The 27,921-nt window shown below is 45.7% G+C and overlaps 1 protein-coding gene across 2 annotated transcripts; it reads left to right on the top strand.

Moving 5' to 3' along the window:
- Positions 1-537: 537 nt before the first annotated feature.
- On the top strand, positions 538-27,921 carry zdhhc18a (zDHHC palmitoyltransferase 18a). Of its 2 annotated transcripts, XM_080768857.1 has the most exons (10): positions 538-1,249; positions 3,803-3,963; positions 5,734-5,883; positions 9,218-9,355; positions 9,985-10,036; positions 12,235-12,337; positions 13,192-13,304; positions 16,767-16,872; positions 20,154-20,227; positions 22,764-22,893. In XM_080768857.1, exons 1-9 carry the CDS (start codon positions 987-989, stop codon positions 20,193-20,195), a joined length of 1,128 nt encoding a protein of 375 aa, XP_080624983.1. In that variant the 5' UTR covers positions 538-986; the 3' UTR covers positions 20,196-20,227; positions 22,764-22,893. The 2 variants fall into 2 exon arrangements, with proteins under 2 accessions (XP_080624983.1, XP_080624982.1); XM_080768856.1 differs by lacking the exon at positions 20,154-20,227 and having other exon boundaries at positions 22,764-27,921.

The following is a 27,921-nucleotide window of genomic DNA, read 5'->3' as shown; positions in this document are numbered from 1 at the left end:
TATTTCTCTCAGACTCAGACTCATGACCCCTCGGGGGCCACTGGGGGCCCCATGCAGCAGAGGCGTATCTACAATAAGGCGAGGGCAGGCGTCCGCCTGTCCAAATCCATTTCTGGCCTAGCCAGAATCCATACAATGAGAAAAAACTCTAGTTTGACACCTCAGCCCTCACATGCTACAATTAAATTTGTGCATGTATGTAGCTGTCACAGATTCTCCTATCCAGTCTTTGTGAGATGTGTTACTACAGTACTACTAGATAGTTAGATACCTTCACAAACACATTGGTGATTTTTTGTGATGGATGGATGTATTGTATCTCATAGTCATTAGTGTAGTCAAGTGTATTCTAGTACCAGTGAGTGACCGAGGGTGTCGCTTACCAAAGAGCAGACCTATAAGCTACCGACGCATCGGGGTGCGACGCGTGGATAGCTTTTAGATCTGCTCTTCTTGGCGAAAAATGTGACACCGTCCTTCAACGGAGTGGATACGTCAACCTGAAACCCGTGACATTCATTTCATTCGTTGGCTGCTGATGATGAAGGGAAGGAGGACCCGTCCGTAGGGTTCTTTTCTTCTTTTTTTTGTTGCGAAAAGTCGGACAATTACTAATTGTCTTTAGTCATATTAGCCGTTATGAAAGGACTGGCGACCACCAAAAATGGTCGTTAAGAAAAGCAGCTTGGTCAAATTGGACGACGGCGGGGAGGTGGAATGGCTGGTTCGCTGCTGGCTAGCTAGCTAGCTAACCACCACAGAATGGGGAACTAACTGCAAAGCTAACGCTAACTTTGAACAACAACCAACCTGATTCATTAATTATCTTAATATAGAACTAATAGAGTGGATGAGTCGTCATCCTAAAACGTGCGAATCATCATCATCATCAGATCGACGTGCCTTTTTAGCTACCTCTTCCCCTGTGTTGTGTTCTGTGTTGTTTTGGTTCACCGACACTGTTTACATTTCGTGAAGAACGAACCATGAAGAGCTGTGAGTACCAGCAGATCGACCCGCGGGCTCTGACCGTCACGGCCGCCTCGGCTCAAGCCTCCTCCGGGGGGAAGGAGGGCGTTCTGCTGCCGCCGCCGCGGCCCACGGCGTCGGGGCGGAGGAAGTGGGAAGTGTTCCCGGGGAAGAACCGCTTCTACTGCGACGGACGGATCATCCTGGCCAGGCAGAGCGGCGTCCTGCCTCTCACACTGGGCCTTGTTGTCGTCACCTGTGGCCTTTTCTTTGCGTTCGAGTGAGTTGTTGTTAACTTTATGATCAGTGGTGGAAAATGTACTTGCATGTTTTACTAAAGTAAAAGTATCAACACTGCAGTCTAGACATACTTTGTTGTGACAAGCAAAAGTCTGGAATGATGTACTGTCTGTGTCAAAATGTACTAAAAGTACCACAAGTTAACAGAAAGTACTCGTCATGCAGGATGTCCCATTTCACAAGTTTTCTAAATTGTGTATGACGCATGAGCTTGTATTTTCAAATGGCTGAAGTGAGTGTAATCAAAATCTACAAAGTAGTAACTACAAAATTCTATAAAATACTTGTAGTGGAGTAAAAGTACAATATTTTCCCCCAAGATCTGGTGGAGTAGAAGTAAAAGTACTCACAATTAAGGGCACAGTACTTGAGTAAATGTTACATTACACACCAATGTTTTTGATTGAATACTTGATTATGTACTGTAAATAGAGGTGATGTAAAAAGAGCTGGTCTTTTAGATGGGTCCCATGAACTTTTCATGAGTCCTACTTCAACGACATTAGAGTACAGCACTGAGTACATTTGCATCCCAGGACCCCCAGAGGGTGACATCTGACATGATTGCGTCCTTTCTCAATTTATTGAGTCTAAAGCCCAAACCACACCAAAGGGTCAAGACACGAAACGGTTTTAGCGTTCGTCCCAGACTCCCAGCGTGATATGTCCTGTTGCATGTCGACCCAAGCTGATTAATTCAATCGCCCAAACCACACCAATGGGTCGCCAATGTGCATCTACTCGCAACGAGTTGCATGGCGACCCATTGGTGTGTGGTTTGGCCATAATGATGTAGGCTATTTGCACCACTGATTTTATTAGTCAGACATGCAAACATCACGTTAAAGCTAAAAAAAATGTCCCAAGGACTTGTTTCCATTGTGTGGTCCTACAGTAACTATGTATTCGATTCATCAACATAGCACACACTAAAAAAAATCATACAATAATACAGGTCATTCCGGGCGGCTGGCGTAGCTGTCTGGGCACCTTGGCTGGTAATCCAGTCTGGCAGTGTGCCGCAGGCCTTTACTGCGTGTCTCCCTCCATCTCTCTCTCTCCACATTTCCTGTCAGCCTACTTTCATCTATCCCTCTATCAATAAAAAGAAAAAAGGCGAAAGCTAAAAAAAAAAAAAAATAATAATACAGATCATCAACAAATGCACTATTACACAAAGTTTCCTCCTCTTTTGGCCTCCTAATAGATGTTTTATCAGGCCAATTTTGAAATGGGTGTTAAATGTTAATATCTTTATCCATTATCCTGGATATCGTGTTGTACCCTACTTTCTCTATTCTTGACTTGAAAATGTCTTAAGGGGCTTTCCTTGCAATACAGTTCTGACCTTCTGCACGGAAATGTCCCGTTGTCCTAGTGCTGTGACTCATGTACTTCACCTGCTGCTGAAGGGGTTTGTTTTGTCTGCCTTTTATTGGATAGTACTAGTGAAGCGACCAGCTCAGTGGCCTTGTGGTTAGAGTGTCCGTCCTGAGACTGGGAGGTCGGGGTTCGATCCCCGGCCGGGTCATACCAAAGACTCTCAAAATGGGACCCAGTGACTCCCTGCTTGACACTCAGCATCAAGGGTTGGATTGGGGGTAAGTCCCTGCGTCATGTCCAGGGGGTGTACTTGTACATCAAGCTGCCTCACGCTACAGAAACAGGAGATAGGCTCCTGCCCCTACGGGCCTCATGGCTCAGCAAGGCTACTTACTTACTTGCGAAGAGAGATAGGAAACGAGGAGAGAGACACAGAAAATGATACGCAGCAAAGGCCGTCGGACTCAGGACTCGAACCCGCAACGCACTGTCAGGCTACAATAAGCCTAACTGCCTGGTCCGCTAGGCCAGCTTCATTCATGCTATTATACATTAGGGCTGACCTTTTTGATTGGTTTTTTTTTAAGTCGAAACTTCTAGCCCTAAAAATCAGCTGAATTCAAAGCTTCGATTCATGCACATGGCTTTGAAGGGTAGCAGTTCTACAAGCTCTCAACATGTCATGCTGCAATGTGTTGTGGGCTTGTAGATCAGCTATTTTGATAAAAAAAATATGGGAAAAGGGGGAAAAAACATTTTAAATAAAATATATATTTTTTTCATTTTTGAATTTCGTGCCATCGAACAAAGCTTTGAATATAAATGTTTTGGGTGTCAGCCCTATTCATACTGTATTGTGTATATATTTGAGATTAACTTTTGACCTGTTTATATCCTGCGCCATTTCTCCTTGCTCTATCTCCATCTTTGTGCTTCCTTTTCTGTAAACTACAAATGATGCAGCGGGCATATGACACAAACTTTCTTCTTTACACCCATAAACCTGGGAGCGCACATAATCAAATGCACCCGCGAGGGACCACTTGGTTACCCGTATGTGCACTCTCAGAGTGTTATAAAAGGGGTAATGTACATTAAGTAACAGTTTACTCCGTTATGTATGTAACATACCTACGAAGACGAAGAGCTATGTAATGTGTCTAGGAAGAGAACAAACCAAGATCATGGATTGTCTTTTGTCTCACTGCAGCTGCCCGTTCCTGGTGGACCACCTGACCGTCTTCATCCCTGTGATCGGCGGGGTGCTGTTTGTCTTCGTGGTCATCGCCCTCCTGCAGACCAGCTTCACGGACCCGGGCATTCTGCCCAGGGCCACGCCGGACGAGGCTGCAGACATTGAGAGGCAGATAGGTACAGTAAAGGGGCGGGGACATTACGCCCGCCGCGAACCCACATGGGTCAGTGGGGTGCACTGACTGCGCTCCTCATGTGAATAGATGGCGTTTCTATACGTCCGGTAGAAAGGGGCTTTTGACCCATTAACACCAATTTCCCCAGTGTCTGTCTGCCCAGTGTCTCCCCAGTGCCTGCCCAGTGCCTCCCCAGTGTCTGCCCAGTGCCTCCCCAGTGTCTGCCCAGTGCCTCCCCAGTGTCTGCCCAGTGTCTGCCCAGTGTCTGCCCAGTGCCTCCCCAGTGTCTGCCCAGTGTCTGCCCAGTGTCTGCCCAGTGTCTGCCCAGTGTCTGCCCAGTGCCTCCCCAGTGTCTGCCCAGTGTCTCCCCAGTGTCTGCCCAGTGCCTCCCCAGTGTCTGCCCAGTGCCTCCCCAGTGTCTGCCCAGTGCCTCCCCAGTGTCTGTCTGCCCAGTGCCTCCCCAGTGTCTGCCCAGTGCCTCCCCAGTGCCTCCCCAGTGTCTGTCTGCCCAGTGCCTCCCCAGTGTCTGCCCAGTGCCTCCCCAGTGTCTGCCCAGTGCCTCCCCAGTGTCTCCCCAGTGTCTGCCCAGTGCCTCCCCAGTGTCTGCCCAGTGCCTCCCCAGTGTCTGCCCAGTGTCTCCCCAGTGTCTGCCCAGTGCCTCCCCAGTGTCTGCCCAGTGTCTGCCCAGTGCCTCCCCAGTGTCTGCCCAGTGCCTCCCCAGTGTCTGCCCAGTGCCTCCCCAGTGTCTCCCCAGTGTCTGCCCAGTGCCTCCCCAGTGTCTGCCCAGTGCCTCCCCAGTGTCTGCCCAGTGTCTCCCCAGTGTCTGCCCAGTGCCTCCCCAGTGTCTGCCCAGTGCCTCCCCAGTGTCTGCCCAGTGCCTCCCCAGTGTCTGCCCAGTGCCTCCCCAGTGTCTCCCCAGTGTCTGCCCAGTGCCTCCCCAGTGTCTGCCCAGTGCCTCCCCAGTGTCTGCCCAGTGTCCCCCCCCCCCCCCCCCCAGTGCCTCCCCAGTGTCTCCAATGGCAATACAAGAGCAATAATACAAATAAATCTTATTGAATTAATTCATCAAAAGATTTCCCCAGTGCCTCTCCACCCCCACAAATATGAGACGTGTGGGGACAAGATTTACATCATATTTGGCGGACACCGGACATTTGACCTAATTTCTCCTTTCATTGTCAATGGCAAATATTGAGACGTGTCGGGACAAAAACTGTCGCCCCTCAAAAAACCCCCAAAAATACCGCAAAAGTAGCAGAACGACAAGCTCAAAGCGTGTCGCGCTTGTGTTTATGCTGTTTTTGTGTGACGCAGTAGACTCAAGAAGAGCGGGGGGGGGGGGACGGACTGCACTAGTTGGACAGATGGGATCAGAAAGCTTTGTCATATGGGGGGCATCGTTGTGGTGCTGACCTAAGCAGATTACTATCGGTCAGTGTCAAGAAGCAGTCACTCGGGGCCAAGTGTTTCCCTCAGAGCATTTAAAGAAAGGGAGGGGCTCACAACTCGATTGCAGTGCTCCAAACTTTATGGAATAGAACCAGCAGCGACAAACTGTCAGTTTATTTTTTATTAATAAAGTTTGGAGCACAAAGAGTATGATTTCACTGCACTCACAGCTTTTTTGACGTGCATTAAATTGTTCTTGAATCCCCTACTAGATGATTTCTCAATGCTGAAATGAAACCACGTCGGTTGCCTCTTGTGGGTTTCTTGTGTTGCTATGGAGCCTGTGACTCAGTCCCCCTCTGTTTTGTATTTGTAACTGAAGACACCTCGGGGTCGTCCACGTACCGGCCCCCTCCACGGACCAAGGAGATCCTCATCAACCAGCAGGTGGTGAAGCTCAAATACTGCTTCACCTGCAAGATGTTCCGGCCCCCGCGGACCTCCCACTGCAGCCTGTGTGACAACTGTGTGGGTAAGATGAACATACACTGGCACGCTGCTTCACTTTTTTAATGTTTACATTTACAATAGACTAACCTCTTATCTCCATAATTCTATATAGTTATACTGGTAACACTTTGTGTTTTTCTCCCCGTGAACTATTTGATCGTACTACGGTGTCACACATAAAAAGTAGCAGATTCACAAGGGGGCACCTTTTGAGTTTGTAGATCTGCTATTTATGACCGGTGCACACCGTCTCCTTTAAAGGGCCTTATCCATCTGTCTGTCTGTCTGTCTGTCTGTCAGTCCCTGTGTCGCAGTCCTGCCCCCTTTCAGAAACGACGAGTGGCCCAGGAAATAATTCCCCATTTATTTTCCCCATGAACGTTTCATTTTTGCTGCCTTTTATCTCCTTCTTACTAATTATTTGATGATCTGCCCAAAACATTGTGTGTGTTGTCATGTTTTGTCACAACAAGAGTTGGCTTTGTCTGTGGCGTAAACGTCTTTAAATATATACTTTTTGAAAAGTCTATGGGGAAAATGAACAGGGAATTATTTCTTGGGCCCTCGTCGTTCTGCGCCCTGCGACCCTCTATTAACCCTGCTGTTCAGAGAGTACGACCTATTGACCCCTGCAGATGTCGGGCCATTCCTAGCTAATTACACACACACACACACACACACACACACACACACAGCCACAGCATCGCTCGATTCACACTGTGAATTTGAATTGAAGGAACAGTTTTGCTCTGACAACAGCTGCTCAGCAATCCGACTGTCCACGGAAACACACTGTCACAGAGTGCGAGTTAATGCTGAGAAAGCTGGACCCGTGCGTACTTGGTCCACCAGGTTTATTCAATAAAGCTGGACTTGTGCGTACTTGGTCCACCAGGTGTATTCAATAAAGCTGGACTTGTGCGTACTTGGTCCACCAGGTGTATTCAATAAAGCTGGACTTGTGCGTACTTGGTCCACCAGGTGTATTCAATAAAGCTGGACCCGTGCGTACTTGGTCCACCAGGTGTATTCAATAAAGCTGGACCCATGCGTACTTGGTCCACCAGGTGTATTCAATAAAGCTGGACCCGTGCGTACTTGGTCCACTAGGTGTATTCAATAAAGCTGGACTTGTGCGTACTTGGTCCACCAGGTGTATTCAATAAAGCTGGACCCGTGCGTACTTGGTCCACCAGGTGTATTCAATAGTGTTGGTCCAGAGGGGACACTCAATGCTGATAGGCTGGAGAGTATCTGCGGAACTGTACAATGGGTTTTATTTTTGTAATTGCTATTGCAATAGCATTTTGTTATTTGAGCGGTGGCAATATATACACACATTGCAAAGATACAATGTGTCAATATTAAGGACATTCGCTCTCCCTCGTTCCCTCCAGTCCTTGCATCAAGATAGGGCCATGTGTGATACAAACAGAGCAGCATGTCTGACAACAAATGGAAGACGGGTGAAACCCCTGAACAGGCAAACGGATAATTGACCTGTGAGGGTGGAAATGTCAGGCATTATTACAGCCACATAGAGACATTCCTTTCAGATGTTTAAAAATATTACTTATTTGAATATTTTTTAAATAATTATGGCTCACAGTAAGAGCCCATACGACTTGAATAAGGCTAAATAGTCCTTGCAACTGGCCGAGGAGCGAGGATGTTGGCTGCATGTCACCTCTCCCTGCTTTCCTGTGTTTCTGTTTGCCAAAATGCAGGGCCGGGGGAAAAAAAACTGAACGTTTCAACCTTTTGAAGAAAACACATTGGGTTGCTTTTGGGTGGTTCTTGGCAGCAGCAGTTGGTACACATTACACATTCTTTGTTTCACAGTGAGTGAATCATTTGCAGAAAAAAGAGTGTAATGGATCAATTGGAGAAAATGGGGCAAAACTATTGTATATCATAAGTCTGTTTATATAAATGCCAAATCAACCCTCGCGGTATAATCCAAGTGAATTGTATACATGTATCCAGTGAGTCTGTGTACTCATTAACTCCAGAGTAAATGTATCCAGTGAGTCTGTGTACTTCAAAGTAAAGCACGTTATATGCAATCGTACTATTCAAAACACTTCTGGGATAAAAGGGTGCATGCCAGGGCGTGCATATGAACTCGGCTTGTGTTGAACCACACGTGCACGCCCAGGCACGTTCCTTGTTCACGCATGAGACTGTTTGTACCGCAAACGTTTTAAATAGAGCGAAAATGCATTGTCTTGAAAGTATTTTGGACACAGAGTGAATACATACTTGTACTGTGAGAGTTGTTTTGGAGTTTATACATTGACCTTTAAAAGTGTGTTGCTGTTGTTTAATCTTGGATCTCTGTTCTTCAATTCATAAACGCAATCGGTGCCGGGATTTTCTTCAAAATAAAGGTGCTATAGTGCCAGAAGATATGGGAGATTTTACTCTGAAAAGCCCCGCCTTCCATTCCCCCCCAAAAAACCGGGTGGCATAATGTTGCTTGCTTACCTCGCGATGATTACGCTAACGTCTCTCTAGAAGCATTAATATTCTAAACGAGAGGCATGTTGAAGTCAGAAATGAAGACAGAAGTATGGTCTTTTGGTCAAAACCATGGAGATATGACGTTTGTACACGTCCTACGGTCTGAAAGTAAAAAAAAAAAAGAAGATTAGAATGAATTCTTATCATTACATTCTTAAGTCTTAACTCGGAATCAAGGGTCTGTTTGGAAGTAAATCCCTGCTACATGTTGAACCACCTGTCCTACTGTATGGGCCACAAGGTTACTTGCTTGCTTACTTGTGAGCTTGTAGTATTCTATTACTGCAATTTTTCTACCAGTTTATAGTCCAACTGGTTTTCTCATTGGCTGATGTATGTGCGCACCGCAAATATATACGAACGACTCGGAACACAATAGTTCCGCCTTAGAGAATTTTGGTAATGGTTCCACCCTAAACAAACTGACACCGAGGCAGTTATAGCGGACCCCCACAGATAATAATAATAATGCAGCTGGTAATTCATTGATTTAATCAATTTGGGCTTGTTTTTAAATGTTGACATGCCCAAAACAGGGATGCCAGGTTTAACCCATTTTGGGCGGCAACCCCTTTTGGTGTTAGCATTATGTTATGCTTTAGCTATTGAAAAATAGCAGATCTACGACTGACATAGAAACATAGCTTTTTCAGAAAACTGTCAGGATGTAGAAGACCTTTTTAGAATCTGATCTCGGGCCTAAATGGGTTAAAGTGCTTAACATAATACCAGTATACTGGTGTATGGGAGATGATTGCTTACCCACTTACTGCTGTACATTTACTCCTAATCTCTTCAGTGTAATATGTTTCTTCTGTTTTTGTCCTCTTCAGAGCGATTCGACCACCACTGCCCGTGGGTGGGGAACTGCGTGGGGAAGCGCAACTACCGCTTTTTCTACAGCTTCATCATCTCTCTGTCTTTTCTGACGTCGTTCATCTTTGGGTGTGTCGTCACTCACCTCACCCTGCGTACGTAACACACACACACACACACACACACACACACACTCTCACACACACGTTGGGACTTGATCCCTCTGTGTTATTTTGTCAATTTCTGTGTCCAGATGGAACCAGTCCACTAAATCAGGGTTTCTGGGTGTCCCTAAAAAGTGTATAATTCAATCATCTGAAATGCAAGCCTTTTTAAATGGTCTTGTATCGGAAATACGAATTTGTCCAGTCTTAAAAATAGATTGGATTATGAAGTTGCACGTGTTTTGGAGAAACATTTTTTCACTTTGTCACTTTCTTGTGACATAACAATCACACTACAACAAAACTACAAAATGACATGGAACCAATTACCAGTAGGTAATGCACTTTCAACCTTGAATAGCTTAAATTAATTTACTTTGCAAGTAGATCTGGAACTCTGACTTTCCTTCATATCGGATATGAATTCCCGCTAAGTCTTAAATTACATCCATAATAATAATGGTCTTGGAAAAAGGTCTTAAAGCCTGCAGAAACCCTGTTAATGAACACTGAGGTTGTTTTTCTTTTTCTTTCCTTTTTTTTTTTTTACGGTGCTAATGGTTTTAATGAGAGGCTGTTTTAGGTGTGTGAGTTGCCTGTAATCTTTTCTCTCCCCACAGGTTCCCAAGAAGGGAGAGGCCTTATCCAAGCCATCACGGAGAGTCCTGCCAGATATCCTTTCTGTACAGACAACATTCCTGCTTAACGTCATCGATGTCGCGTGGAAACCTTGTGTATCCCTAAACTAAACAGTCAACACCCTGAGTGGCATAAACGGAGGTCTCCGTCCTATCAAATAGTAACGCTCAGGGCGGAATTAATAAAAGGACGGAACTTTATTGATATCATAGCAGAGCGCACCGCTCCACAGGCTGGGAGCGCCTGTTGGGCAACATTCGATGTCATTTCCGGTTGGGACGTCATCCAAAATGTTCCCCCCCCCATTTTAGTGGATGAGACCAAATTTTTTAAACGCGAATAACTCTTGATCTAAATCAATCCGTCCAATTCTAACCAAAGATTAGGTTTTTGACAGTCCATCGCTGGTCGCGTTAGAATTAACACCCTGAGCGGCAAGGACAGAGTTCTCCGTTCAATCAATTAGTAACGCCCAGCACTCAGGACGGAGATTGATAAAAAAGGACATAAATTATTGATATCAAAACCGATCGCATCGCTCCACAGGCTGGGAGCGTCTGTTGTGCAACATCCCGGTGGGACGTCATCGAAAATGTTCCCCCCCCCCCCCCATTTTAGCGGATGAGATCGAAAATCTTAAAACGTGAATAACTCATTCCGTCCAATTCTAATCAAAGATTATGTGGCCCATCGCAGTCCCGTCGCTAGTCGCGTTAGTATTAATCATACCTCCCGTTGTTGTCGTTCGCCTCGGAGTGTTTTGGCTACATCTAGCTACTTCAGCTACATCCGGGATAACATCCGGTCCGTCACTAAATGTGCTCTGCTGCTATAAATCGCTGGGTGCTCTGATTTAATGGATTAAATAACCCCGGGCGTTCGGGGTGTTAATCATACCTCCCGTTGTCGATCGCCTCGGGGGTGTTTTGGCTACATCTAGCTACATCTAGCTACATCCAAGATGGTGCCTGGTACACCTCCAAATGTGCTCCGTTGCTGCAAATCGACGAGCACTCTGACTTAATGGTCCTAAATACCCCCGGGCGTTCTGACTTAATGGTCCTAAATACCCCCGGGCGTTCTGACTTAATGGTCCTAAATACCCCCGGGCGTTCTGACTTAATGGTCCTAAATACCCCCGGGCGCTCTGATTTAATGGTCCTAAATACCCCCGGGCGTTCTGACTTAATGGTCCTAAATACCCCCGGGCGTTCTGACTTAATGGTCCTAAATACCCCCGGGCGTTCGGGGTGTTAACTGTTCCAATGGATCCAAAGTAGTTATTATTTTTGTCACAAGCTCTTGTTAAGACTTTTCATTGATTCAATGTTTATAAAACCCACAGTCAGACACACTTTCACTTAACCTTTTCTTTTGTGTGCAATAATAGCAGATCTACAAGCTCACTATACACACTGTGTCGCGTGAGCTTGTACGTCGGCTATTTTTGCTACTTTTGTCTGACACTGTAGTGTAGTATGACGAATTAAGGGAATTTAAAAACATAAATAGTTGGAAATAAATACGGAGATACGAGGTTCTCTGCCCGACAGCGATGATGATGATGATCAGCCAGTAGATGCTGTGTAGCCGTGCAGAACTAGCAACACTGTTGACCATACGTTCCTAACAGGCCTTAGCACTCTAAGCCAGCAGCTAATAGGATTAGAGGCACGCACACACACACACACACACACACACACACACACTCACACACTGCTTTTAGGCAGATGGCTTTTGTTTCTATCGGAGGCAGTTGTGTTGTTCTGTCATGGCACGTCCATATGGCGTCTATACGATGTCACTGGCTAGACAGACAGAGCTGGCTGATTGTGTGTTGTTTGCACCTGTGGTTCTCAACCTCTGGCTCAAGACCGCACTGATTTCTTCTTTCTTTTTTTGGGTGGGGTTTGTGGGGGCATTGGGTGGGGTTTGTGGGGGGCATTGGCCAAATTGTGAAGGAGGCAAACTTTTGGAAAATTCCAGTAGTCAATCTGCAAGCTCAAGCTGTTAGAGCTTGTAGATCTGCTATTTTCACAATGTTAATCTGTGGAACAGAGTCAAACTAAATGGAATGCTTCAACTCCTCATACATTCCAAGTGCTTATCTCCAGTTCAAATATGATTCTTTTGGGGGGGGTTGCGGCCTGAAAAGGTTGAGAACCACTAGTTTGTGTCATGCAGCCACAAGGCGTTTGTGTTGTACGTTGCCTTGACGATCTCTGTTTCACTGTCGTGGAGCTGGTCATCTGTTTCTTCTCCATCTGGTCAGTTTTGGGCCTCTCTGGATTCCATACCTACTTGGTTGCCTCCAACCTCACGACAAACGAAGACGTAAGTACATGGGACAGTTAGCAGCCCCCCCACCCCCCTCCTACAATGACACTGTACGTATTTTTTATTTTCGATATATTTTTTTATGCTATGCTGCCTTTATTTGGACAGCACAGTGTGTCATAATGCATCACAGTCTACGGCTTTTATTTACCTTTTAATGGCGGACAAAAATATTGGCATGTTATGTTTCTGTAAATCACAGATGGGTTGGGACGTTAACGTTTGTGAAATATATATATTTATATATTGACTCATTATGTGTCATTGATTGATTCATTGTCAACTTTGTCATTTCAAAAATATTTCATAACTGGTACCCACCCTATACCGTTATGCAAGTTGGGACGGCGCTGAGTTTGAACTTCTCTGTGCAGGCACTCGCTCATCTGTCTGTCGCCTGGCCTAACTGATTTAGACCTGAGGACGATCCTATAAATGCCCTCTAAAAAACTAGTTCTCAAAGTTTTTGCGTGCCAAAGAACCCCCAAATTGATATATGGCCGCCACGGACCCCCACCTGAAATGTTTTTTTGCTAGGGAGACCCCCAGATGAGAAGATTTGTGTTAATACTTTTTTTATGACCGTTTCAAGATTTTTCATTATTCTATGAGTGATTATTCTATCGATTCCCTATTCGTTTTTATCTATCAACATATTGATTACCCATTTAAGCAGTGAAGTGAACACATTTCATGAAACCTTCACCCATAACGACTAGCCCGGTATAGATCATGAATGGATTTTCTTTTTACGCAATCCATTATTTTGTATAATTGATTAAATCGATTAGTTCAGCTGCAAGACTGTTTATACGTAACTGTAACAACGTGCCGTGTTTCCCATGATACAGATAAAGGGCTCCTGGTCGGGAAAAAGAGGTGCAGAGGAGACGGGGAACCCGTACACTTACAACAGCATCTTCACAAACTGCTGCGCAACTCTGTGTGGGCCCATGCCCCCAAGGTCAGTACCATGCCCCCAAGGTCAGTACCATGCCCCCAAGGTCAGTACCATGCCCCCAAGGTCAGTACCATGCCCCCAAGGTCAGTACCATGCCCCCAAGGTCAGTACCATGCCCCCACGGTCAGTACCATGCCCCCAAGGTCAGTACCATGCCCCCACGGTCAGTACCATGCCCCCAAGGTCAGTACCATGCCCCCACGGTCAGTACCATGCCCCCAAGGTCAGTACCATGCCCCCAAGGTCAGTACCATGCCCCCACGGTCAGTACCATGCCCCCAAGGTCAGTACCATGCCCCCACGGTCAGTACCATGCCCCCAAGGTCAGTACCATGCCCCCACGGTCAGTACCATGCCCCCAAGGTCAGTACCATGTCCCCAAGGTCAGTACCATGTCCCCAAGGTCAGTACCATGTCCCCACGGTCAGTACCATGCCCCCAAGGTCAGTACCATGTCCCCACGGTCAGTACCATGCCCCCACGGTCAGTACCATGCCCCCACGGTCAGTACCATGTCCCCAAGGTCAGTACCATGTCCCCACGGTCAGTACCATGCCCCCAAGGTCAGTACCATGTCCCCAAGGTCAGTACCATGCCCCCAAGGTCAGTACCATGTCCCCACGGTCAGTACCATGCCCCCACGGTCAGTACCATGCCCCCACGGTCAGTACCATGCCCCCAAGGTCAGTACCATGTCCCCACGGTCAGTACCATGCCCCCACGGTCAGTACCATGCCCCCACGGTCGGTACCATGCCCCCAAGGTCAGTACCATGTCCCCACGGTCAGTACCATGCCCCCACGGTCAGTACCATGCCCCCACGGTCGGTACCATGCCCCCAAGGTCAGTACCATGCCCCCAAGGTCAGTACCATGTCCCCACGGTCAGTACCATGCCCCCAAGGTCAGTACCATGTCCCCACGGTCAGTACCATGCCCCCACGGTCAGTACCATGCCCCCACGGTCGGTACCATGCCCCCAAGGTCAGTACCATGTCCCCACGGTCAGTACCATGTCCCCACGGTCAGTACCATGCCCCCACGGTCAGTACCATGCCCCCACGGTCAGTACCAATGTAACTCTATGTGGGTCCATGCCCCCAAGGTCAGTACCATGCCCCCAAGGTCAGTACCATGCCCCCAAGGTCAGTACCATGTCCCCACGGTCAGTACCATGCCCCCAAGGTCAGTACCATGTCCCCACGGTCAGTACCATGCCCCCAAGGTCAGTACCATGTCCCCACGGTCAGTACCATGCCCCCAAGGTCAGTACCATGTCCCCACGGTCAGTACCATGCCCCCAAGGTCAGTACCATGTCCCCACAGTCAGTACCATGCCCCCAAGGTCAGTACCATGCCCCCAAGGTCAGTACCATGTCCCCACGGTCAGTACCATGCCCCCAAGGTCAGTACCATGCCCCCACGGTCAGTACCATGCCCCCACGGTCAGTACCATGCCCCCAAGGTCAGTACCATGCCCCCAAGGTCAGTACCATGTCCCCACGGTCAGTACCATGCCCCCAAGGTCAGTACCATGTCCCCACGGTCAGTACCATGCCCCCAAGGTCAGTACCAATGTAACTCTATGTGGGTCCATGCCCCCAAGGTCAGTACCATGCCCCCAAGGTCAGTACCAATGTAACTATGTGGGCCCACCCCAAGGTCAGTACCAATGTAACTCTATGTGGGTCCATGCCCCCAAGGTCAGTACCAATGTAACTATGTGGGCCCACCCCAAGGTCAGTACCAATGTAACTATGTGGGCCCACCCCAAGGTCAGTACCAATGTAACTATGTGGGCCCACCCCAAGGTCAGTACCAATGTAACTATGTGGGCCCACCCCAAGGTCAGTACCAATGTAACTATGTGGGTCCATGCCCCCAAGGTCAGTACCAATGTAACTATGTGGGCCCACCCCAAGGTCAGTACCAATGTAACTATGTGGGCCCACCCCAAGGTCGGTACCAATGTAACTATGTGGGCCCACCCCAAGGTCAGTACCAATGTAACTCTATGTGGGTCCATGCCCCCAAGGTCAGTACCAATGTAACTATGTGGGCCCACCCCAAGGTCAGTACCAATGTAACTCTATGTGGGTCCATGCCCCCAAGGTCAGTACCAATGTAACTATGTGGGCCCACCCCAAGGTCAGTACCAATGTAACTATGTGGGCCCACCCCAAGGTCAGTACCAATGTAACTATGTGGGCCCACCCCAAGGTCAGTACCAATGTAATTATGTGGGCCCACCCCAAGGTCAGTACCAATGTAACTATGTGGGCCCACCCCAAGGTCCGTACCAATGTAACTATGTGGGCCCACCCCAAGGTCCGTACCAATGTAACTATGTGGGCCCACCCCAAGGTCCGTACCAATGTAACTATGTGGGCCCACCCCAAGGTCAGTACCAATGTAACTATGTGGGCCCACCCCAAGGTCAGTACCAATGTAACTATGTGGGCCCACCCCAAGGTCCGTACCAATGTAACTATGTGGGCCCACCCCAAGGTCCGTACCAATGTAACTATGTGGGCCCACCCCAAGGTCAGTACCAATGTAACTATGTGGGCCCACCCCAAGGTCAGTACCAATGTAACTCTATGTGGGTCCATGCCCCCAAGGTCAGTACCAATGTAACTATGTGGGCCCACCCCAAGGTCAGTACCAATGTAACTATGTGGGCCCACCCCAAGGTCAGTACCAATGTAACTATGTGGGCCCACCCCAAGGTCAGTACCAATGTAACTATGTGGGCCCACCCCAAGGTCAGTACCAATGTAACTATGTGGGCCCACCCCAAGGTCCGTACCAATGTAACTATGTGGGCCCACCCCAAGGTCCGTACCAATGTAACTATGTGGGCCCACCCCAAGGTCCGTACCAATGTAACTATGTGGGCCCACCCCAAGGTCAGTACCAATGTAACTATGTGGGCCCACCCCAAGGTCAGTACCAATGTAACTATGTGGGCCCACCCCAAGGTCCGTACCAATGTAACTATGTGGGCCCACCCCAAGGTCCGTACCAATGTAACTATGTGGGCCCACCCCAAGGTCAGTACCAATGTAACTATGTGGGCCCACCCCAAGGTCAGTACCAATGTAACTATGTGGGCCCACCCCAAGGTCAGTACCAATGTAACTATGTGGGCCCACCCCAAGGTCAGTACCATGTCCCCACGGTCAGTACCATGTCCCCACGGTCAGTACCATGTCCCCACGGTCAGTACCATGTTCCCAAGGTCAGTACCAATGTCTAGAATAGAATGTCCATGGCAACTAGCCCATTAAGACTTGAGGCCGATTCTACAAAATGTCTTCTGAATCCTAACGGTTTTCTGAAAAACGTGTGTTGCTATAATATCAGTGGTTCAAGGACAATGGATGTCAAGGAGGGGGGGGGGGGGGGCGTATCAGTATCACTCTGACATCCTCTTTTCTTCTTCTGGCCTTTTTTTGTCCCGCAGCCTGATCGACAGGAGAGGCTTCCTGCCTCCCGACGCGGCGCTCCCCACTACCTCCTGCTCAGACGCCGAGCTGCCGCCCTTCATGGCCAAGAACGACACTCACATGGTAGGATCAGACACCTTGTGGTCCCCTCTCCGTCTCCCCCACCACTAACCTGATGGTATATAGCTCCCAGTGTTCCAACCCCTGTACTGTGTGTGACCTGTCCTCCTGCCCAGCCCCGGCCGCACTGTGTGCGTGCCTGCCTGCGTGCGTGTGCGTGTGTGTGTGTGTGTGTGTGTGTGTGTGTGTGTGTGTGTGTGTGTGAGAGAGAGAGAGAGACTTCCCTGTACTGTAGGTTGGTCTGTGTTCAGGTTCTTCCTGAACGTTTATCTGCTGCTAGACCCCAGAACACACTGAAGCCGTGTCCCTGCATGGATTCACAGTTTTCAGGCTTATACATGGATACAGAATACAAAAAAAGAGGATTAAGATCCAAACACTCAGACAAAAAGTGGAGCATAGGATGCTGAATTAAAAGTAACCTTTAATGTATTAAAGATGGCATTTTTTTGACCAGGGCACAATTATGACTTTTGGCTTGGCGATTTACTTGTCGCTGTCAATAACTGTGATTACCGCTTGAATGAATACAAATTACAAAGTTGGCAAGTTGCACAGATATGTACAAATAACTTGCATATTTAATTATTTTATACTTAAAAAAAAAGATTCAAAACGTGTTGTGTTTTGATCTTGTAGATCTATTTCCATTAAAAGAATAAATGTGATGAGGTGAATAATAATTGTGACTAGCCTGGTCAAGAACTGATGAAGATCTTCTTTAGTTTAATGTCCTCTATTACACTTTTTGTCTGAGTTGCTAGGAATGTTATCCTAGAAGCATCACGGTATCCTTTTTAAATGTTTTATCTCGTTTTTGAGCTCCTGGTTGTCTTCTCTGTTTTTCTTATTTTTTTTCAGAATACATGTTCTATTGCTTTAATTGTAAATTGATGTTCAGAAGCGTCTTCCGTAAGTGGTTTCTTCAACTGGTTGGTTGTATGTAGAACAAGCAGGAACAACGTTTTAGGATGATGATACCTAAAACATCATAATTCTATATATTGTATATTATTCTGGTAATGGTGTTCTGGTTCCGGTAAGGTTTTTTAACCCATTCAGGCCTGACGTCGAATTTAAAAAAAAAAAACAAACAGGTACACGGACATTGCTGGATGTAGGAGTGGTTGCACCACTCAAAAAAAAGTTTTCTAAATCATGACAATTTTCCGAAAGATTTGACATTTTAACGATTTTTCAAAAATAGACCTACAAGCTCGTAGCGCGCCACTCAGTGGCACGCTATGAGCTTGTAGTTGTAATTTTTTTTAGCTTCTATTACTTGTGCCTTTTCTTTGACCTACCTCTTATTGAGTTTGAGTTGTGTAATGTGTTGTAAGGATCTGAGTTTGAATGGGTATACAAAAGTCCTAAAGATGCTGTTGATTATTTCTCTGTTTCGGCACATATGTATAGTATTTTGGAACAACAGGTATGACTGTTTTCTTTAAAAAAAAGCACTTTAGCACCTCTCGTTTTACAATGCTTTGAATGTGTTAGTCATCCACACCAAACCTCTTATCGTTTGAAATATTTTGGGTGTAGTCCGTTCAGCTCCCAGATGCAAGATTATACGTCAAACTATTTAAGGACAGTGTTTAATGTCTTGAATAAAAATAAAAAATCAGTTTTTAAGTTTACTTATTTGATTGCACATAAATGTAAGACAATTGGCAACATTTTTGCCTGTGTTGGTAAATCTCATCGGGAGCAGAGGGTCTAGTTTAGATTAGAATGATCAATATGAAAACAAGTTCTTTCCAGAATTAAATGTAAAAGTTCTTTCAAAAATGATTCCTGATATAAAAAAATAAAGCATGTTCGTGGTTTTTCATGAAATGAGCGAGTTATATCAATTAACCCATTTTGGGCGGGAACATAAAACATTATGTTATAATTTAGCTATTGAAAAATAGCAGATCTACAAGCTGCAGCGTGCTACGAGCTTGTAGGTCTGCTATTTTTGAAAAACCGTAAAAATATTTATTTCAGAAAACTGGAGGATTTAGATTTTTTTTTTTTTAATTTCGAGGTCAGGCCTAAATGGGTTAAGCCTGAGTTCATATAAAATTGCGGATCTACAAACTCGCGTCGCAATCTTTCAGATCAGATCATACATAATATCCATTAGAGTACACTTTTTATCGGTGCATTCATTTTCATTTTTAATTGTACATTAAGTGCCAAAAGTAAAAGCTTTTGCAGAATCTCCCTTTGCAAGTTTTAAAATGTATAATCTTTTGACAATAGTAGAGCTTTGGGGCAGCGGTGGCTCAGGGGTAGAGTGGCCGGATGGTAACCGCAAGTTTGCCAGCTCGAACCCGGGCTCCCCCAGAGTTAGTGTCGAAGTGTCCTTGAAGCATCTGACCACTTAAGCCGTTAAGTGGTCAGATGGGTGGGCTGCGATGCCTGCATTTTCAGAGCAAGCTTATTGTAATGACTTGGATCAATGAATGGGACTAACGTAGAATGCTTTTAAGTTCCTATTTGTCGGTATCGCAAAGATTAACCCATTTTTAAGGTTTTTAAATTAAAACAAATATTGTATAGGTCTCTATTCTGATAGTACCCATTGCTATAGTGTGTTTGTAGTGATTGTTCAATAAGTCTCCCCGTCTCTCCAGTTGATTAATAAACAGAAAATATATTTTCCGGTCGGGATGCCAATTCTTATCAGGATGGAGAACTCACACAGCATACAGATTTAATAAATGAAATTGGAAGAAATGAGCAGACAAAATTGGAACAGGAACACTACATTTTAAGCTGATAAGGATTGGCTGAAATTGACAACCCACCTGAAAATCGGTTTATTAAAGAGCTGGAGAGACGGGGAGACCCATGTTACTGAACAAACACTAGTCCATACTCCATAGCAATGACTACTATCGGAATATAAAGGGTATGCATTAAAGTGAGTGGCATATTGAGTAGCAAAGTGAGTTTTAACGTCATTTAATGCAATCCAATAGGACTTTCCTGTTTGGATGTATGGTCTGTCAAGGCCAGAAAGCAGGCGTTCCCGCATAACTTCCGGATATGATGATGATGATGATGATGTCACTCGCATACCATCTATAGGGATTTAACCTTTTTTAACCTTCATTTAACCTACCTTTTTATGTTTATATCTTCATTAAAATGTTTGTATTTTGTAAATGATTTAGGGGCCCACTTGCAGTATCGTCGCGGCCCACCAGTGTGCCCCTGTGCTGCTGTAGCTATCAGACTGGGTCTATGTTGTGCTTTAGTGATGAATGAATGAATGCCTTCCATCCTGGCAGGAGGAGAACTGTCAGGATTTTGCTCTGTCCTGCACAGCCTGAAGGGGGCACTGTTGCTGTGTAGACGGTATATGGTAAGAGTTGGGTTGGGCTTCAAACCCGTCGCACTCATCTCACCCCTCCTCGCCATCTGTCGTGTGGCATGACTATCAGTAAATGTCAACCCACCATATATCGTTGCTGTTGGTTGGAAACCTCACATTGTCCAAAACTGTTCAGCGTTCAAATTCCAAAGTGGCAAGAATAGCAGAATACTTTCATTACCGTAAGTAAGGAAATACTTTGTTTTGTTGTTGCTCTGGGTGCATTTATGAATTAATGTATTATTATGTAGCCGTCTAATAGCCAGTCATTGTTCTGTCAGGTTTTTATTTCTCAACAATGAGCGGCTGACAGTCAATTATCCCTTGCACATTGGATGCATTGGAACCCAGGTTCTTTATTTTGTTTCCCATTTCCCTGCAAAGTAACTGTTTTGGACATGCAAAGGTTTACTACGCCCGACAGTGATGATCTACGGTATTTCTAATCCCGTCGAGTATTTCAAAATAACCACATTGGGTGCTTTTCATTTTCACATGTATACGACAAGGAAGGCAATGTGGGGCAGAGATGTAGTGGATGGTTTCTGAACGAGGCCGTGGTCTGGATGGGTGATTTGGCTTCTGAAATGTGCATGGTTCATTTCACGGTTCCACTCTCTCTCTGCCTCTCATTAACATTGACTCACTCTCTTCAGTGTTGGATGAAGCTTCACTTTTCTTACACGTTTGTCCTGTGCGCAGTAGGGTTGGGATTCGGAACGGGATCCAACAGTGAGGAACCAGAATCGGTTCCATCACATTTGGAACCGGTAGCTTATGGCTTTTCAGCGGCTGATGTCGATATTTAGAGAACTAGAGCGGTGCCCGTTGGAGCCTCTACAGCGGCGCCTGTTGGGCACTGGCCTACTTGGAACGATGCAAGCTGGAAATGCATGCCCCACCCAGATATTATATCTGTGTCCCTTTTTATGCCCATATATGGAGTTCTTTGTCAGGCACCATATGTGGACACTGGGCAGGGGCCCTGTTCCTAGCCCGGGAAGAGGCCTTTTTGTGGTGGTTCTGGACAAACGTGGGTCCAACCGACTCGACACTGGGCACTGCACCCCTTGTGGTGGCGTGGAACGTGTGTCTAATTTAAAGTCGGATCAGATCTACAAGCGCGCTACGAGCTTGTAGGTCTGCTATTTTTGAAAAATCAAAGAACGACTGACATGGAAACATGGCTTTTTCAGAAAACTGTCAGGATGTAGAAGACATTTTTAGAATCTGATCTCAGGTCACAGCTAAGATGCAATTGTTAGGAACAGGGAATGGCCAGAATCCTAAAGGATCCCAACACTAGTGTGCAGTGACTGCAGTCACATGATCAGTGATCCTCCGCTCTCTGCTCCTCTGCTGTCTTGCTTGGTGAGCCATTGTTAATATTATGTAACACTCCCTTCCGTTCCGTCTTTTGCCATCAGCCCTCGAGCAAATGCAGGAAAGGGAAGGAGGAAAAAAGGGCTTCCGTTCTCCTAATCTCCAGTTCTTATTTTCTCATCTGTCCTCCCTCACATCACTGCCTTGTGTGAATGTTATTTTCCCACATTACCTGACTGTTCCTCTGTGCTACTGAACCTCGTTTTAACTTTTAACCCACTGACCACCTGCCATTGTTCTCCTCCTCACCACCACCATGCTGGACTAACCTTGGGTTTCTTCATTCACATCAAAAGCACCCTTGGCTGTTTCACTGTGCTTTCACTAACTCTGTGTCACTGCTGCAGCCATTGTCGTGTTCCTCGGACTGTCACCATTGTAATGCAATCGACGACTAATCACAATTATTTAAGATGAATCACATTTATTTGAGCATAATCATCAGATTAATTTCCATTCATCTGTATAACATTACAGTCGGGCAGAAACCTCTTATCATCATATTTTAATGTTTTTGTAAATGAATGCCCTAATTAAACCTACAGTGTCACAAAAGCATCAAAAGTAGCAGATCCACAAGCTTAAAATGTGTTGCAAAGCGACACGCTTTGAGCTTGTATACATCTGCTACTTTTGCTGCGTTTGAATTTGAATCCTGAAAAGTAGCTGTTTTGGAACATATGAGGTTTCCACCCGACAGACTTTGATAAATTCCTCTGTTTACCATTTTTCATGAATTTTCAACATTTTCACAAATTGGCGGAAGCCACGGGAATAGCAGATTTACAAGCTCGCGATGCGCTGTGAGTTTGTACATCGGTCAATTTCCACTGCTTTAAAAAAAAAAAAAGATTACATATTTATGGCATGTTTTGGCCTTAGTATATTTTTATTATTGGTACCGGGCATGGTCAGTTATGTCAATTGTCAAAACCTAAAAAATCTATAATTATGTTGCACTACTGTTCAATTCCGAAAAACACAAATTAAGTCAATCTGTAGGAGAATGAATGCTCCGTTAAAATGTCATCGTGGTGACAGACACAAACTCCATCTCTCGGCTGCCTTAACACACACGTTGCTCATCTCGCCTCTTCCCCTCCGTGACCTCTCCTGTTTCTGACCTCCCGTTCCCTCCCAACAGTGCACACAGAGCACCAAAGACCTGCTGGAGAGGATGCTCCGCTCCCCCGACGTCCACAGCCTGTGTTGTCCCGGAGCTCCCAAGACCAGTCCCCTGGGCCCGGACCAGTCCGTCTCCTCCATCTCTGGGGAGGAGCCTCCTCCCTCCTCCTCCTCCTCCTCTTCCTCCTCTCCGGGCTGCCGGACAAACACGGGCGGCGCTCCCTGCCTCCAGCTCGGCAGGACCGACGACACCAGGGCCTCGCTGCACTCCATCAACCCTGCCTTCCGCCTGGCCTCGCCCTCCCCTTCCCTCAGCCACCGCGGCGGCCCCCTGGTCCTGGGGGACGCTCCCGACATGGGCTTTGTCCCACTGCAGTGAGCGAGCGGGGTGGGGAAAGCTACGTCACGGCGGAAGATTTTAAGACTCGTCGACTACGAGACCAAGTGAGCTGAGGAGTCGCCGCCGCTGCCGCGTAATGTATTTCATCCGCGGGTTCTGGGTTTGTTTCTGTTACACTGTGGCTCGCCTTCCGATGTGGTTCTCAGGACCGTTGCTGTCGGGCAGAGACCTCTTGTATCCGTATTTCTACATTTCTTGTTCATACTACTACACTGTCACAACAAAAGTAGCAAAGATAGCTGGTGCACAAGCTCAAAACGCCAGCTATTTTAGCTATTATTTGTATTTTTATTCTGAAAAGTAACACTTTTGGACATACGAGGTTTACACCCGACAGAGACGAGAACCGACAAGTACGGACAATCCACAACTCAACTTGTACTTGTAAAAAGTTCTAAACGAGCATAAATAGCTGATCCTACAAGCTCACGAGTCATGACATGCGTTGTGAGCTTTTGGATCAGCTATTTTTGCTTTTTAAAATGTTTTTATGACGTCTTCAGGGTGGTTATATAATCGAAAACAAATGGCTTCTGGAAGGTTCTGGGTTCATCCTTTTCGTAGTCGAAAAGAGCCATTTTTCCAGCGCTGAATCCCCAACAACCCTGATTGTCGTCACCAAGGGGACCGTTCTGGATTTTGTGAGGAGAGCCCCTTTTTTGTATTATTCAGACTGCCGACTTTTTTATACCTCAGGATTCTGTTCTGCTGCTGAGTTGATAGTTAGTTGATGGTTAATTAAAGAGGGTTGTTAAAACTTAGTAACGCTGTCGAGCACAAAAAGATTTTATAACTCCATATTATTATTATTTTTCCTTCTTTTTTTTTATAAGGCAGATGCTACAGTATTTGCACTGACGTGTCGGCACCCAGATGTCCGTTAGCCAACCATGTTATTTGTACCCGGGGCGTATGTCGGATACGCACGTGTGTGCTTTATGTATAGAAATGGCATCGGAGCATTGATTCTACTGCTCCGTCTAAAAAAGAAAACAGTGCCCCCCCCCCCAATGGGCTAAGTGTGTAACTGTTGTACCAGTTTTCAGAAGGTGGCATACCGTCCGTTTCCTGCACCAGTCCATTATCCCCCATTGTTTTTAATGCACAAAGTCTTAGATAGGGGGGGGGGGGGTGTAAATAACCCATTAGCTGCAGACTCTGGGTGCAAAGTTCAGTTTATGGCTAATGAAAAGGAAGCATCTTCACCTTTTATGAACATCATTGGTCCTCTGGTCAATGAGGCGTTCCCCCAAGCAAAATGAGTTGATGTAATATAACGTCAAAATCTATTTAACCGCTTGATGCCAGTGATGTACAGTATTGGGTTCAGTCCCCCAATCTTATGCAAACCCACCATGGACACGCAGGTGTGAGAGTCAGGAAACAGTGTTCGTATTTGCCCTTGGTGTCACTTGGAAGTCCTACTGTTCTCACTATGTAAAAACAATACACTAAATTATAGAGCACCAAAGTCGTGACACATTCCTACCTGGGTCGCATTTTTGTTCCAAAAAGAAACGAATGGTCCTGGCGACGAGAAAACGCTAATGTTACTGCCGCTGAATTAGTCTTTTTTTTTTGCCAGAAACAAATATGAGTGTGACTGACTATCGAATGATACAGAGCCATCTCCCTGACACTATCGCCAGGACAATTTGTTTATATTTGGATCACAATTCTTATGAGAGACGATTCTAAGATGACCCAATGTTATTCTCCATCGAGAAACACTTCCATGACCCAAGGGATGAACGAGTGACGTCAGGACTTCGGCACTCTATTGGCCAACAAGTTTGTCACATTTGTCAGTCCTTAGACCACCGATATATTGACTGATATTTCGGTATCAATTTGAAAAACATAAGGTTTTTGTAAAGTTTGTACTATTTGTACTAATTTATTTTATTTAACCCTGTCGAATATATTAAGTTCTATATTGAGCCCTATGGAATATTCTTCAAATGATACCTGAGCAACAATCTCACATAACGCGTCGCAAAAGCGAGGGAAAAGGTCAAATGATGGCCGATATATTGGTCGGGCTCTAGTCCTCTCATGCCTTGTGGATCCAGGTCATCCCAGCGTGGTCATTTTGTGGATCTCGTGTCAGCAGTGTTGCCAGTGAGTTGCCGTTCAGGTCAAAGGAGGACGGATGGGTGCAGTCGGGTTTAGCGTGCTGTAATACTGTCACTGCTGCTGTTTCTTTTTCTTTGTATGTGTCTTGTGTGTTAAGAGTACTGTTTCTCAATGGGTTGTCCAACAGGGTCTGTAACTGAGTTAAATGAACACTTGGATAAAGTAAAATAGATAAGTAAAATCCTCCCTTTAACTCTGAGAATGTGCAGATGGAACCAAATGGATCCACGTGTACAGTCTCAGTTACAGACCTGTAAGGCAGTGGTTCTCAACATGTGTGTTTTGGGACTCAGGGGGTCCCACATTTATTTTGGGGGCACCCTCAGATGACTTTAATGTGCAACATTGTTTTCTAACTCAATATAATTATATGCACACGAATTACTTTTGAGCATTATTTACTACACCAAAAGTAATGAACGAAATGAGCAACATTGGTAAATAGCTGATTGTGAGCATGTAGATCAGCTATTTTCCACACATTTATCAGTTAAAATTTGATTATTTTGGGGGTCACGGCCCAAAACGTTAGAGAACCCCTGGTGGTCCCCCCCCCCCCCCCCCCCCGGGACCCGACGCTGAGAAGCGGTGCGTCCATTTGAACACTGACTGGTGAGAAGCGGTGCGTCCATTTGAACACTGACTGGTGAGAAGCGGTGCGTCCATTTGAACACTGACTGGGACCCGACGTTGAGAAGCGCTGCGTCCATTTGAACACTGACTGGCTTTCTGTTTTGTTTTGGCATAAAGGGTGCATCGTGTGGGGGAGGGGCGGAGCTGCGATGACGCAGAGAATACTTGTTGAAAAGTAATTTCTGTGGAACTATTCAGGTATTTGTGGATAATAATCTGTCGTGACATTTATGGCACATGAATCATGAACATTTTGCCACCGCTGTGGGTTTCTATTATGTTACATAATTATCTTCATTTCAACAAAAGGGTTTGCTTCCAATCAAAGAATCAAATCCCAGACTGCAGTATTTATAAGTGACTTTGTGTTCTATTCATTTCAACTATTATTGTACGAGTTAGTATAGCGTTGTTTATTTTTGTTTTGTTTATTTCGATGCACATTCACTGTACTACTGTCTGTGCTGCACTGTATTCTGTTTAGATTGTGGACTTAGTAGGGAAACAAGCTAGATGTGACCAGTGGTGGACCAAGTACTGCATTGTTACTCAAGTATGAATAGCAATAGCACGATATGAATATCGTTGCTGTCGAGCAGAGACCTGTTATCTCCGTATTTAAACTTTTGTGATTTAATTTCCCCCCCACAAATGAACGCTCTATTTGATGATACTACAGCATCACACCAAAAGTAGCAGATCCACAAGCCTCAAAACGAGGCGCGATGCGCTTTGAGCTTGTAGATCTGCTATTTTTTTGCTATTTTCCAACGGTGTTGGACCCGTTCCCAGCCGACAGAGACAACACTGTATATACTCTGTTACAACTATATAGGCCTGTATTCAACATTTGACTTGAGTAAAAGTACGAAGGTATTGGCATCAAGATATACTCAGAATTGTCCCATTTCACACATTTCTTTCAAAAGATTTAAATGTTTCTCACAATCTTTACAAGATAGCTGATGCGGACGCATTATTATGACTTATGACGTAGGCTATAGGAAAGCCTATAGCCTACGCTGTTATACCTTTAAAACCAGTAATCTGTGTCATTTTAGATGTTACTATAGCAACACTATTTTATTTTAATTGTTTGGAATAAAATATAGCACATTTTTGAATTCAGAAGGCGTTTTTAAAATCTGCCCTCAGGCGTGTTGTACTAATCTAAAATCTAAACTAAAACTTCTACAGGGTCCCCCCCCCCCCCAATAACTACGAGATGTAGTGGAGTAATAAAGTATCAAAATTGCACTTGAGTCTACTTGAGTCAAGGTGCTTGGTTACTACTGTACAGTGAGTCCACCACTGGACATAACATGTTTGAAGCCAGAGTAATGTTCTAGTAAGTTAGGTCACACTAGATGTGACCTTTGCCTATGCTAGTGCCTAGTGGCATGAAATGTGATCCTCTTCTAGTAGTACACAGCTGTGACAGTACACTGCAGGTACCACAAGGGGGCAGAGTCCACCATCGTTACAATCGTGGATCACACTAGTGGTCACGCCACATGCTAGAAATGTCAAACAATATGTCTAGAAGGGCCCTTTGCTTCTTTGTCTGTAGATAGTTTGTGAAAACCCACTATGTGGTAGTCTTTATGCATCTACGGTATCGGTATATCAGTTGTTCTCAAACTTTATTTTTTATTTCAAGGACACCTGTAACTCGGGAGTGTAGAAATTGAGCCAAACGGTCCGTTTGGTTTCATTTCTACACTCAGAGTTGCAGACCTGTAAGGGTCCATTTGGAACCCCCTCAAGGAAAAATGAGGTGACCGGGCACCTCATTTGTCCAGGCCTGGACGGCTGGACCCCACCTTAATAGAGAATTAAAAGCCACGGGTTAACTCAAGTGTGCGTTACAAATTACAAGCAGGGCTTGTATGAGCATATGCGATTTGTCTTTGTTTCTGAGGTTTTGTATTTTGTAGATTGTAATGAATATCAAACAGTGGAACTGTACCATTTTGCTCAGTAAACTCACCAGCTTTGTAAACCGTGA

This window comes from Protomyctophum bolini (genome assembly GCF_963924005.1).
Source record: "Protomyctophum bolini genome assembly, chromosome: 7".
Taxonomy (NCBI): Eukaryota; Metazoa; Chordata; class Actinopteri; order Myctophiformes; family Myctophidae; genus Protomyctophum; species Protomyctophum bolini.
This window is presented reverse-complemented; position numbering and strand designations above follow the sequence as displayed.